General features: G+C 40.1%; 1 protein-coding gene across 2 annotated transcripts; it reads left to right on the top strand.

The window, feature by feature from the left end:
- Positions 1-2,778: 2,778 nt before the first annotated feature.
- Positions 2,779-13,577, top strand: sec14l7 (SEC14-like lipid binding 7). Of its 2 annotated transcripts, XM_034602836.1 has the most exons (13): positions 2,779-2,933; positions 3,966-4,041; positions 7,723-7,766; positions 9,075-9,137; positions 9,466-9,654; positions 9,805-9,900; positions 9,987-10,047; positions 10,160-10,243; positions 11,250-11,356; positions 11,453-11,592; positions 12,504-12,673; positions 12,858-12,995; positions 13,035-13,577. In XM_034602836.1, the coding sequence occupies exons 1-12, from the start codon at positions 2,880-2,882 to the stop codon at positions 12,989-12,991; spliced, it is 1,218 nt and encodes a 405-aa protein (XP_034458727.1). In that variant the 5' UTR covers positions 2,779-2,879; the 3' UTR covers positions 12,992-12,995; positions 13,035-13,577. The 2 variants fall into 2 exon arrangements, with proteins under 2 accessions (XP_034458727.1, XP_034458726.1); XM_034602835.1 differs by having other exon boundaries at positions 12,858-13,577.
- The last annotated feature ends 1,044 nt before the right edge of the window (positions 13,578-14,621 follow it).

Raw genomic sequence — 14,621 nt, 5'->3', positions numbered from 1 at the left:
AAAGTTTAGAAATAGTTGGAACATTTTGGTAAATATTGCTTTATCCCTTTCTCAAGTTGAATGAAAAGACAGAGGCTGCTGCTATTGCCGAGAGGCAGGTTTGCGCAAGCTCAGCACAATGACTGGAATCGCACCGGAGACTGGAAACCAGCCAGGCTCTGTCCAAAGGCAAAACAGTCTATCTACGTCAATTTGTTCACATCATCAGATGGTTGTGGTTTGAACATCTTGGTTTTACACTAACTAAACAAAACTATGTTGTTAATTATTGCATTGTTTTACCTTTGGAGCCAGGCTCGCAGTTTCCCTTTTTTTTCCAATCTTCCTGCTGAGCCAAGCTAACCACCGTAGCTTCATATGTGTGTCACAAATGTAAGTGTTGTTGACGCGTCATAGGTGCTCTGAACTCAGCGGTTGTCTTCTCAGGTGCTGATTGGAGCAGGAACTCAAAGTATTTCACCGAGCAGTGAAAAGCGTTGCATTGGTTTTGTATTTTATATGATTTCAGTGCATCTCCAGAGCAGCTCTGAGCCACTTTAGATCCATTAGAACGGGAGATGGTTTTTCAGTTACCGGGTGTTGCCGTAGTTGTGAGTAGGTTTTGAAGCGGGTACTCCTTTCTTCACCAGCTTCTCGTCTCTCCCTCAAAATGTAGAGCTTGCTCAGAACTGCCAATTTCCTAATACAAGTGCTGTGGTTACAGGAGGGTCATGTGGTTAATGAATACTCTTTAAAAATTCAGAAGATAAGAGCGCAGAGAACGTTACATCTCTGTTAAAACAAACACAACCAGATTAGTTTGAAGAAGCTTTGTCCACATTACCCCAGGTGAGGCGCTCCGTTTTCACATGTCTCACTTCTCAGTCAGCTCTGTTCCAACACATGTATAAGATATATTGTATGCATAGAGATTGTATCTTTTTGTTTTGTTTTTTTTAATATCAAAGACTTATTTTTGGAATCATTGGTATAAAAGTTTTAAAAAAGACTAGAAGAATATTTTTGATAGGATGTAGGCCAAATTAATTTTGCAGTTTGTGTAGCAATGAGAGAAAAAAGACGCCCTGGAATATTAAACGAATCAAATATATTGTTTTGGCTTAAGGTGGAAAATATAAATTCCCATAATGCAATGAGATAGCTTGAGTTTGAGACAAATGTGGAGGTAAAGATGAAACAAAAGTGGCTTTGATCTGTTCTACAACGCTTAGGTAGCTTAGGTAATAGGTAGCCAACACATACATGCTCATTAAAACATGATTCAGCATGTTGGTTACGTGACACAAGTGAATGTGACATGTATCCCAGGAGGAGTTGTCTTTCTGAACCTCCACGTTAAGTTGTTAACAGTTGACGGGTAGTTCAGTCCCTCTGGTCAGCAGGGACATCTGTCATGTAGTCGCCCTCCGTTATCAGTATGTTTGGACAGAGCAGGATAAAGTTCAACGCAAGTTCAATGATTTTTTTTTTTTTTTTTTTTTTAAATCATCAGGAAATTGAATAGTGTGACATACGGTTAACTGACCCTGTCACTATCACAGTGCTGTGTCCAGGGGCCTTTAATGTGGATCACCATCATCTCACTTTATTCTTTGAACATGAATTTCCCCTCCACGTGGCAGCGGTGGGTTGATGCTTAACAAAAAGTTTAATTCGGGGAAAGTCAACCGGTTTCACTTTCTGTGCAAATGAGCTGAAAACTGAGCGGATGGTTTGTGGACAGCTGATTGATCTCGACAAAGTACAAACCACTTTGTTTTCATCAGTTGAACTTTGGAGCTTCGGAAACTGGTCGAATCATTTTTAGAAAATCCTTCTCGAGGTTTGATTTTTTTTTTTTTTCATATTCTGGATCAGGGCAGTAATATTTTGGAAGGTAAATAATAATTATTTCTTTCTCTGAAAATTAAAACAACTCTACACTTTGTCAAAATAAGAAGTACTTTTATGCTTTATGATTGTTTCTAAAGTGTTATGTGTAAATCATCTATTTATTCATAAGCACCAGCTTTATTTTTGGTGAACCTGGTATCTGGGTCCTAATCAGTTTCTGAAGAGCTTGTGTATTTAAAGAATAAACTAAGTTTTATGAAAAATGTAATCTTTCCTTTATTGAAATACTCTAATTTAATTTAACCTAAAGGATTTGGACTGTACTGTAACTGTACTAACAGTACTCTATTACATTTCACAGGGACACATTGCATTTTATCAATAACTTAATAAAATAAGTTGACTTAATGCAAAACATAATCAACATATAAATCATTTGTTATAGATAAAGATAAACGTTATTCATTCATTTTATAAAATATAATTATAAATATACTGGACTTTTACCAGCTGTAACATTAGTGATAGTCACTAATGCAACAATAATTACTGTACAATCCAGTGATATGAAATGTGTATGATTTTACTTTATGCACGAGTTACAATTGTAAATGAATATATTTCTTCTTATGTAACACTTTGAATCCCCCAATTTAGAAGTTTAGAAGTGAATAACCATTAACAACAATCCAGCAGCCTCCAGTTATTGGTGTTCACAGGAGTGATAGTTGCTTACAAATATATAAACACTTTAAGGTCAGTTACATTATAATGTAAACATCATTTATGAAATGTTAGTGTGCTGCTTATACGGAGAAGTGTTCCCTTGTTTCTTCTGCAACTGCTTATCTCTGACAAACAGGAGGAGACATGGGGAGACTGTCAGTGTCGCAATCCTCGGCCTTCAGCTGAAAGGTAAAGGTTTGTGCGCGCGTGTGTGTGTGTGTGTGGGGGGGGGGGGGGTGTTTACTACTCTACCGCCACTTCCCTCCACTGCAGCTCTTTCACAGACTCAGCCTCTGTCAGAGCAACGCTTCAGCTGAAACATGAGTGGACGAGTGGGAGACCTGAGCCCGAGACAGGCTGAAATCTTAACAGAGGTAAGATATTGATCATCAATATCATTTTTTATATCCAGGAGGACTGAGTGTGCATCTGTGATGTGTGAGGTTAGATTGGTTTAACTTTGGGCTCTACTGGTTGCTTTTGTTTTGTTATCACTTATAATGAACCTGTGACTGTTGTGTGTCCATAGTAATATTGTGTTAGGTTTGCGTTTCCGTGACTCGTATCCATAGTGCTGAAGTTACTCAGTTTGCAGGTACTTGCACTTAAGTTGAGTATAGTTATGTTTTATACGACTCGATATTGTTGCTCAACTGCTTTTCAGATGGAACCTTTTACTCAAATTAACTATATTTAAGAATCTCCATTAAAAAAACACCAAGATTATAAAATACAACACAGTAAACAGATGACATTAAGATCATGGATCCAACCAGAGCTTCCTTAATTAAAACAGAAGAAGAGATTAGATGTAAAAAAAAGATATAATTCACTCTATATTGCATTCACATCACTTCGTCAGGTTAAGAGAGATATTCTGATAAACCCTGACTCATTTTTAGTAAATTAGCTTCATACAAAGTTGTAAATAATATACAACATGTTAATAAATGACCTTTAGAGCTTCTGGTGGCTTTTGTTGCTTTTGGACAGAACCAGGCTAACAGGTTCCCTCGATTTCCAGTCTTTATGCTAAGCTAACCTAATAAAAATTACATTTTGATATTATGTTATTGGAGCACCTTTCAAATATTTTTAATTTGTTTCCGCTGAGATGCAATTGCTATCTGGTTCACGCTACAGCATCGTAGGCATTTGTATAAAGTCTTCAATACTGCAATAGTATTGTTATTGTGAACTCTGCTGGACTTGATAATCACATGCTGAAAATCGAATATCGTGACAGTCCTAAAGTATCGATCTTCTTATTTTACACTCTGTGAAAAGACAAATATTTCCCAAAGTGTAGAGCTTTTCCTTCATCACTGTCCCTGGTTACATTTTTAAATCAAAGTGAAAACATCCAAAGATTTAACTTTCAATTCCTTCTGATTCTCTTCCTCCAGTTCCGTGGGAGGATCCAGGACATCCTCCCCAACCTGCCTGCACAGCACGACCACTACCTCCTCCGCTGGCTCAGAGGTGAGGCCTACAGACCCCCAGGAAACACACACACACACACATCCAAGTACAAGGTGATATTTAAAAATATCTCTATATATTTAGTAGCACTTATATGGCACTTAAATGTCGCACTTTGTAGTTTGGCTTTCTTGAAGCAAATTGTACTTACTTGATTCTTGTTGTTCTGGGTTTGTACCCTCATGGTTGAATGCACTTATTGTAAGTCGCTTTGGATAAAAGCGTCAGCTAAATGTAATGATTGAGTCCTTACAGTATTGCTTACATAATCTCCTTTCAGCTTTTATCTTGTTTTGATATAACAGCTATTTTACTTATAGACATTAGGATGTAGAATATAACTAGTACTCAGTAGAGTGCATACCTCTGTCAAGACCCTAGGCACCAGATTTTGGATCTGCACCACGTTGCACACACTCATAAATATCAGTTCCCTAACCCTGCCTGATTTTTTTTTTTAATCAAGACCCAGAAATTATTCTCTGAGAAATCATCAGACGTTGGAAAACGCACAATCCTATAATATTAAAGACATCCGCCCTTTGATCCAGATCTGCACCAACATGTAACAGGTTCTTTGCTAATCAATAACACATCCTTCCAACAAGTTTCCTGGAAATCCGTAGTTATTTTGTAATCTTTCTAAAAAGATTTACTGAAGTATTGCACATATACTTCTTATGCTTCTGCACAACGTTTTAAAGGGAAATATTTTTCTTCTTAATCCACTACGTTGATTTAACAACTATAGTGACTTCTCAGATTAAGATTTTACATTTTAAAAACAAATGAATACTTTATTTATATTTAATAAAATAAAACAAATTTCTGAAGATAAAACTCGTGCTTCCCATATGTTATTTTTATGCTGTGACCTCTTACAGAAAACCAGTGTCCAGCTGGGGACACACAACAGAAATTAGAGGAAAATTTGTGCATCAGACCTTTTTTTTTTTTTCTTCTTTCACATTTTGAGCACTTCTTGTTCGAAAGCTTTTCAAACTTGAGAAACTTGAGTTGATGGGCGGGAACACGACAGTCGACTTACCCCTGAAACAAACCAAAGAAAGGCTGCGTATTAGATGTCACTATTCAAAATTGTTTAGATGCCATGGGGGGGTGGGTGGGTTAATGCCTCAGGCTCGCCCTGAATCACCTCACATTCACAAACACACACACACACACACACGAACCTGTTCCCATGTGTTTTTACACGTGCATCCGGCGGTTTCAGTGGAGGGCTGTGTGGAAATACCTGAGTTAGAGACTCTGGTACTGACACCTGTCATATTTTTATTTCATCCTGTTCTAATTTAGTGGTTCTCAGCCTTTTCACCCTCTGGCCCTTAGAACAAGTGCAGGATCCTGTACTTGTGTTTGTCACCATGTCGCCAGTTGTTTGTCTACAGGTGCGACCTTCTACCAACAAGGAATTTTTCCTCTATGAGGCAACATTAGAGGATTTGACCTCTTTTTACTGACTAGATGCCAAAAAGGCTGGAAACAACTTGTCTGTTCAATTGAACTGGTGGAAAATATCTCATGCAGTACGTGAACCTCAAACTAAAACTAAAGCCATATTATCTCAGATCAAAGATCATTATTAGAAATGAACTGCTCGCGTCTTTGTTGACCTGCTCATGATGCACCCAGGCCAGTTCAGTCTGGTGCTAACAGCTTGTTTAAGAGCAAGTGGGGTATTATAGGTGAGCCAACTACGCTGTTTCTCACTGAACCAGTCCTTTGAGCCCTAAGCGGTGTTCAGTATATGAGCTACTTTGGCGTACTACCCCTACCAATACAGATGCAGTCAGGTCTTATCTCACGCGACCGTTACTAGGCTTCCGGGCTAGAAGCAGCTGCAGCTATTCTCATATGCCATCCTTGGCATAAACTCATTAACTCTACTTACAAACTTTATTAGGTCAGATTCACTTCACAGGATTCTAGTAAAATTTGCTAAAACACACAAAAGAGTCCCCCCTGTTTTTTGTGGTTTCACTGTTTGGGGCCTCTTTCCCCGGTTGGAGACTATTTTTTGTGAGTGGACCCCCCTGCTAGCCTCTCTCAGTTATCAATCATACTCATGTCCACATCAGTTTGGCAGCTCCTCTAAACGTTTAGCTGAGATGAAGGCAGACGTCAAGATACTGAATTAAACTAACATATGCGTTTATTCTTCCAAATACACCAGGACACATGGGTTTTGATTTTAATCCTGTCCTGTCACAAACAACTTGCACATAACAGAATAATAACACAAACATTTGACACGGACACGCCAACAAATATGAGATGAAATCAAACACAACAGGCGAATGGATAAAAACACACAAACAACTTGAATGGCTCTCAAGCCAAGGCCAAACATCTTAATTCAATCTAGCTGCACCAAAATTCAAACACTTGTTGATGTCAGTCCCCTAACATGCCTGAGTTTTTCTTTCATCAAGATCTGAGAAATCAATGAAAATGTCAAAGTGAATTGCAATGTTAAAGAAAGTAATAAATCACATTCCTGGATCTGTCCCCTGATCCAGATTGGCACCAATATTTAATGGTTCTCTCTGACCCATATCGCATCCTTCCACCGAGGTTCAGGTTTAATCTTTTCCTTGTTTTATTGTGGTCTAAAAACAAACAAACCAACAGGAAGGACAGGGATAAAAACATAAGCTCCTTGGTGGAGGAAATGATGACAACTTCTGTGCTCCTGTGATCCCAAACATGAGAGAAACGTACAGTAGACCGCTGTTGTGAGGTGTAGATTTTAACTACTGTAGATAATACGAACAGTACACAATGCTCCCCTTTGATAAATCCATTGACAGATAATTGGTGATGCCAGTTTGCTCACAATACAGGGCCAGCATATAAAGCCTCTTACAGGAGCTTCTAAATGGGCAGATTTTCTAATTTTGTCAAACCTTCTGTGATATTTCCAGAACCTGTCAAAAAGATTTAATGGATATGCATGTCATTTCCATATTTTTTGGTTTTTCCACAATTTTTTACATTTTCTAGACTAATCAGTTGTTTCTTAAATGGAGAGAATAATCAGCCAATTCATTTATACTGAAAATAATGTTTCGTTGCCACCCCCCACAAAAGAAAACATAACCATTTTAATGACAATGGTCATTATTCTAATCAAAAATGTGCAGTATCATCTTGTTGTGTTCAGTCTTTGAGCAGGTTTGTTGTTCTTTAGAAAGAGCATAACAATAAAACAGCATTTTTGCATCAGAGTGTGTTGAGTGATCCACGTCCACCGCTGCAGCGCTGATCTATAGACCGCAACAGGACATGGCATCTGTTGACTGTCCAGGGAGGCGTGGATCGATCGGGGTCCCCGTCACTCAGGATCAATATTTACATTGACTGATAACCTTGACGTGTCCTCGCTCGACAGAGAACAGGCTGAACGTTTTGAGCGATGTCTAAATCTCCATTGAAGCACTATCAGACATGCTCAGTTCTGCAGTGCTACAGCTTTTACGTACAGTTGATAATTTGTCTTTGTGCTTCTCATAAATATCTGGCTTCAGGTAACACATCTTATAAGATGAGAAATGCAGCACATTTCACAACCTCATTATGACAATAACGTGCCTTTAAAGTGTTCATTAACACCAACTCTAGTCTGATCTGATGTCTAATAAAGATGTTTTTCTTTTCCAGCCCGTAGCTTCAATGTTGTGAAAGCTGAAGCCATGATCAGAAAGGTGAGCACTTTGTTCAGTCTCCTGCTGTTTGAGTGATGACTTATGAGCAGAAGGTTTAAAGCCCTTGTACTCTCCTTGCGTATTTTCTATTTTCTACTGCTTCTCCTTCCACTGCTCCACTTTTTAAAGGGAAATTAGGACACACACAAAAAAAAGACTTTGCTAATCTTATGATACGGTTAAAGATTAAACCTGCGTTTACCAACCTCTTAGACTTGTGATAGTGGAAGCCTGTATCTATTTGACTCTGTTTCTTGTTCAAGGACACAGTTCAAAGAGGTCAAATTGTCCTCACTAAAAGTTAAGATAGGAGGAAAGTTCAAAAGCAGTTTTTTGTCTGTCGTCTTTCATTAATCATCTCACGACCCTTCAGGTTCTGTTCAGACTTTTTATGAACAGATATGTGATCACAAGAGGGCAGCTGTTCACAACTTTTGTTAAAATACGTCCTGGATGTGTCTCCAGTGTCCACTTGTGATTTGATCTCACCTCACTGCTCTTCATGCAAATACACATTATTTACCCAGATGTGTCCACTGTTAATATGTCTGTGTAAATGTGTAAAATAGTTTCAGTTCATTATGAAACTGTAGCAGGTCAGAGGATGTCAGCTGAGGAGGCGGCCCTTCAATGTGCCCTTCAATTCAAGCGATAGTGGCCACATGAGTGTTCGGATCTCAAATGTGTCCACGGTGCCTCTCAGGCTGTCCACTTGTGATCTGACCACTCAGGACAGATGTTAATACCAGGTCTGAACAGGGCGGTGACCCTTTGCAGGGGCCCGACCCCTAGGCTGGGAACCACTGGACTGAACTACAGATGGGTGACAAATGAAAGAGCAAAACATTTCGCCAGTTTTTCCTCAAAAAAGAATCGATAAAGCAGGAAAATGAAACTGAATCAATTTCAATATTGATCCAGAACACGTGCGTAGAATGTGAAGCTCGGAACTCTCTCTTAGAGCTGATGTGGTTGTTTTCCATAATTGGTGAACTGACTGATTGTTACAGCTCGAGGTCACTGATTGGTTTAATGTCTGTGAAAAAGCTGTGAAAAGTGTAAATTAACCCAATGAGGGAATATGTTCTGGAAGAAAAACAGAGTGTGCTGTCTGTGTCCTGGAGCAGTAAAGCTATTCTGCAGATTTGATGTTGTTCACTTTAGGTTGGTTTTTCCAACAGTTAGTTACACCTGATTTATTTGTGTTTGAAGATCACAAGGCTGGGAGCTCAGCATGTGTGAATACTGCCTATAACTGCTACCTCTCTTTCTGTGTGTGTGTCTGTCTGTGTGTCTGTCTGTCTGCAGCATGTGGTGTTCAGGAGGCAGATGAAAGCAGACACCATCATCTCTGACTGGAAGCCTCCAGAGGTGAACATAACAACACATGTTGACACACACACACACACACTTAATCTAGCCCTAACCTACTTACTACTTGTCTAAACCATAACCTAACCTTAAAAAAAACATGTCTTCACTGTAAAATGTAATGATTGACTTTACAGGGGCTTTTTGTTCCCATTAGGGAGTGTGAACAGATTTATGCCCAGACAACATGAGTAATACCTGGACTACCTAAGTAATACCTTTTTTTAAAATTGGTTAAATGAGACAGTTGTCGCAGATGTTCTGAAGACTGGTGTTCAGCGCTCTGCGGTTTGGTGTCGACTCACAATCTCACTCTTATTCTCGTCAGGTGATTGAGAAGTATGCGTCCGGAGGAATGTGTGGTTACGACAGAGAGGGGAGCCCCATCTGGTACGATGTGATTGGTCCTCTGGATCCTAAAGGTCTGCTGCAGTCAGCCACCAAACAGGACTTACTGAAGACCAAGATCAGACACACGGAGATGCTGCGACAGGAGTGTCAGAGGCAGTCGGAGAAGGTCGGGGCCAAAACATCTGTCTCCCTTGTCTCTTCCTCCCCTCTCTGCTGTCGTTCTGTCCCTTCTTTTTATCTCCTTGTGTCTCCTCCTCTCCATCCCCTCCTTCTCCCCCATCTCTAAATATTTCTTCAACTTATCCATCTCTCTCAGTTGGGGAGGAACATTGAAGCCATCACTCTGATCCACGACTGTGAAGGCCTGGGACTGAAACACATATGGAAACCCGCTATTGAGACCTATGGAGAGGTTTGTCCTGCACTAACACTGATGTTCCGTCTCTCTATCCGTGTTTAACTGCTGCAGCCTGTCGCCACTCTCTCCCTCCCCTGCAGATCCTCACCATGTTTGAGGAGAACTACCCAGAGGGGCTGAAAAGGGTGCTTCTTATCAAAGGTACCTCAGCTCCTCTGTGGCTCTTTGCCTTTAGGTGCTTGTCTGACCTGATTTTAGACTAGTTTTAATGTAACCCTGTTAATTCTCTCCTGGTGTTCTGCTTTTGCTGCAGCTCCTAAACTGTTTCCCATGGCCTACAACCTGATCAAGCACTTCCTCTCTGAAGAAACACGGCACAAGATCATCGTTTTAGGAAGTGAGTCAACTTTTGACTTTTGTCTTTTTAACCCAGTGTGCAGAGAGTCCTGCAGCACAGTGGTGCTCTGAGCTAAATGCTAATGTAAGCACGGTAACATGCTCACAATGATAACTTAAGCAGGCAGTGCAAAACGCATCCAGTTCATTTATTTGGTAAAGTAGCAATAAATAGCACACTTTGAAAATTAAGTATTGCAAACTCAATTTCACTTCAGAGTACTCATTATGCAGAGTGGACCCTGTCATTATTATTATTAATGTTGTTGTTGATATTCTATATTTCACATTTAACAAGAAGTCATATTTCATAAACTGACCACATTCTTTCTCAATTAAATGTAGTGGTATAAAAAGAGTATGTGTGAGGGGAAGAGTTTAAAACACAGGTTCACACTTTTCCAGGTTTTCATAGAACAATACTGATGAACACGAGGAGTTATGAGTCTTTGTAATTGGTCCTTGTGTCCTCACTGGCAGCACCGACATCTCTACTCAAAGTGACCTCCGTGTGCGTGCGTGCGTGCGTGCGTGCATGCGTGCGTGTGTGTGCGTGTGTCTGTGTGTAATATCCATAGGCCTTGAACCTAATTTGTGCTGACTTCTCTTGCTGTGACTCAGCAGAAAACAGAAAAAACCCTGTTAGGGGAAACACAAAGAGGACATTTTTTTTTGCTAAAACAACAAACTCTGGGACTCATCTCAGACTGCTGGAGCCTCCTATAGACATTTAAAACAGCTTCCTACACACAACGAAGTCTATGGATTTTCTCCCCTGTCACTTCAGGGACGGCTCTCTTTGCATCATTTACTGTCGAGACCTTCACATAAAACTCTGTGGTCGTGCCGAGGACCACATGGGCACCAGGAATGTCTCAAACTAACTTCAAGGCAAAAAGAGATTTTTCAGCCTGCAACAAACAGTAACGCTGACTTTGCCATACTAGCAGGACTAAAAGCTCTTAACTGTTCAATCAAATCAACACGCTACCTCCGTCTGTCCGTAGGTAACTGGCAAGAAGTTTTACGTAAACACATTGACCCAGAGCAGCTTCCTGTGGTGTACGGAGGAACCCTGACTGATCCCGACGGAGACCCCAGCTGCAGAACCATGGTGAGAGCAAAGAGAAAACACTGACCGGGAGCGTTCCTGTCCTTGTCCAATGTGGTGATTCAGGTGAGGATGTTTTGTGTTTTTTTGCGGTTGCAGATCAAGTACGGCGGTACAGTGCCCAGGTCGTACTATGTTCAGGAGTCAGTGAAGGTTCAGTACGACAATAGCGTGACCATCAGCCGCGGCTCCATCTTCCAGCTGGAGTGTGATGTCACTGTACCCAGCAGCCTCCTGAGGTACAAAATTCATTAATCTTGTTTTTTATAGTACGCTCCAAACCAACCAACATTAACATTAAACATTAAACCCTAATGTGCTGTTTTGGGCCTTCTCTAGCAGCTCAAAAATGTAAATAATGTTTAACCAGCTAGTTTAATCAGTGTTTTCCATCAATTTTCCTTTTTTTCTAAGAATTGCTAATAAATAGATTTATTGCTGCAGAAAGGCAATATATTGTTAAACACAGCCGACTGCCCTCCAAAATCATAAATACAGTGGGTATTAAAAGGTTTACACACCCTTGCTAAGCTGACTTTAATGTAAATCAAAACAAGTCATGTCACAGCAAATTGCAACATTGAAAAAGGTCTGCCACACTTTTTTTTGTATTCGACAGATTATTGGAAAAATATTCCAAGAACTGTCTATAGATTGATTTGACAAAAACAGAAGTTAAACATTTTGAATGTGAAATGTGATTTAGACTTTTTTAAACAATATTTGGAAAAACAATTCCAAATTGTCTTCCTCACTTTTTGAAACTCATCCTGAATTATTGTATGTTGAGTTTAGAAACACCAGCCCTGAGCTGTCTGGAGGGTTAGGGCTCAGAGACACAAAATCACAGAGTGAGTCTTTAACTTCTGTAAATTGTGTAAAACTGTTCAAATTAATAGTAAGTGTTCAGCTTAGAACTATTAAATCCGTCAAACTTGGATTTTTTAATCAGGTAAAACCCAGGACTTGAGTTTCTTTAAAACAAGTTTATCAGTTCCTATCAGTTACAATGCGAATGTGAAGTGTGTCAGTTTTTGATGCTGTTCTTATGGAAATCCTAAAAATGTGTCACAGATGAAGAATTGAAAAACACAGGAGAGAGTTGTGATAATTTGGTCAATGAAACTCCGGCCCCCCCGCTCGTTCCCAGGTGTCAGTTTGCCAGTGATGGAGCAGATATCGGGTTCGGAGTTTACCGACGGACCAAGGACGGCGGCGGTCAGAAAGTAGCTGAGATGCTGCAGGTGCTGCCCAGTGAACGCTACAATGCCCATCTGGTCCCTGAAGACAGCTGGCTCACCTGCCCTGAGCCTGGAGTCTGTGAGTCACCTCCACACGCTAATCTACTGTATATCAGTGTAGTTACAGGAATAGGTTTACAGATTACTGGATTACTTCTTCAGTCGATCTCTCGTAAAAAAAAAACGCAAATAAACGCATTTCCCCCAAATTAACCGTCGTCTGTGGATTAACCGCTGTGAATTCTGTCCTTCACTTTGTGCAGACGTGCTGTGCTTTGATAACAGCTACAGCATCCTTCAGTCTAAGAGGGTGAGCTACAAAGTCGAGGTTCTTCCCCCTCCTCTGGACGGACAGATGCAGAATCCTTGCAGCAGAGGAGACGGGAGGCTGCAGTGATCCAGTGCTCACATGGAAACCCTGATCCCTGATCAGTGCTCCTGCCTCGGGGATGGATTAACCCTCTTTCGGGTAACCTGGACAAAAACTGACCGGTGGACTATTAACCTCTCCATTCCCTCCCTCTGTTCATTGTGTATGTATAAGTTTGTAATTAGTGATTAGCGTTAACTGGATTTAAGAGTATCTGAACAGCAGGAAAAGCAAAAAAGTCTCACTAGTGACCAAACCCTGCATCACTGATATGTATGTGTTTAGTAGGACCTGTAACCACAGCTGGCAGTCAGTGCGTTTACATCCAGGCTCTGTGTGTAATGTGGGAGAACGTAAACCTGCACAGACCGTACATGCAGCAGATCAGTAGGTGGATTTCACTTGTAACCCCCCAATTATTTTTGGAAACATGGCGTTTGTATTTTAACCATGTTGGAAAAAAAAGATGCTGCTCTCTTTGAGTCTTAGTGAAATAGTATTGAAAATCAATAACCGGTCAAATGTTCAGTGGAGAAAACTGACTTCAACAAGCTATGTCGTGTTAGTTTCATCTCTATTCGGGTTTTGAATTAATGAAAGCCATCGCTTTCTATCTCTGCAGTCTTTTATTATGCAGACGTGCACTTGTAAAAAGATGATTAGAAACAAACCAGCGCTCTCGAGGAGAAATAGACCTGGGGAAATCACTTTTCTATAACCCCCCACCCTGATTACACAAACCAGGCTTCTTCTTTACAGGAAGTCACTTAAAGGTGCTATATGTACGCTTTTGCTGTCGCTATAGCCAATATTAGCATCAATGAATAGCTGTTTACTTACTGGTCAACCACAGCAATCTGAGCTCACCAGCAAACTAAATCACTAACTCCTGTTTTATTTCTGCTTCTATGACTTCTGTCTGTCACAAGGTTTTATAACCTCTTGTCTTGTAAACACAACAATACCTGGAGTTCTTGGCAAGTGACCGTCACCACCACAGGCTCCAAGAAGTCGCCTGTAAACTGGTTGTTAGAGGGTATGTGAACAGGCTGAGTGATGTCACGGTGCACTGACGCACTAAGTCAAACCACAGCGAGGTGAGAAGTCATACCACAGGAGATTGGCCTTAACAAAAGGTTTCAGCTTTTGTTATGTTGCTTTTTAAACACACGTTTATTTCCGGACATGTAAACACGAGCTCAACTGAAGTCATAAAGGCTTTAGGATTTTTATTTTTATATTTTAAACTCAGGGTGTGATTTGTTGGTGCAGACAGTTTCACCAAACAAATTTGCATTTACAATTTTTATTGAGAGTATTTTACACATATTCATATTCGGTTCACCCTTTTAAAAACCAATGCACTTCAAACACATCTTACAATCCACTGACATTTGTCTCTCATAACGCTAACAACCATTGGGATCACAACATGTATCACAACTCTTTAAAGTAGCATCTTGTTTATGCATAAATCCAGATTCCATTAAAATAAAAGAACCACACATTCCTAAATGAATATAGATTTTTCTACCTTGCATCATAGTGTGAATCATAGATTCTGCAATATGCTTCAGGTTTTTTTTCCAGCAATGCATAGGAAACACTTGTTTTTTAAAGGTAAATATACAGAATGTAGCAGATGTCTGTCTAATTT

This window comes from Hippoglossus hippoglossus, chromosome 12 (assembly GCF_009819705.1).
Source record: "Hippoglossus hippoglossus isolate fHipHip1 chromosome 12, fHipHip1.pri, whole genome shotgun sequence".
NCBI classification, from domain to species: Eukaryota; Metazoa; Chordata; class Actinopteri; order Pleuronectiformes; family Pleuronectidae; genus Hippoglossus; species Hippoglossus hippoglossus.
The sequence above is the reverse complement of the archived record's forward strand: the minus strand, read 5'-3'. Positions and strand labels throughout refer to the sequence as shown.

Bases quoted from the DNA above. Each gene is read 5' to 3' on its own strand.
- sec14l7 (XM_034602836.1), top strand. From the start codon at position 2,880: ATGAGTGGACGAGTGGGAGACCTGAGCCCGAGACAGGCTGAAATCTTA. The intron at 10,244-11,249 runs GTGAGTCAACTT...GTCTGTCCGTAG, and splicing joins CAAGATCATCGTTTTAGGAA to GTAACTGGCAAGAAGTTTTA. The intron at 12,674-12,857 runs GTGAGTCACCTC...CACTTTGTGCAG, and splicing joins CTGCCCTGAGCCTGGAGTCT to ACGTGCTGTGCTTTGATAAC.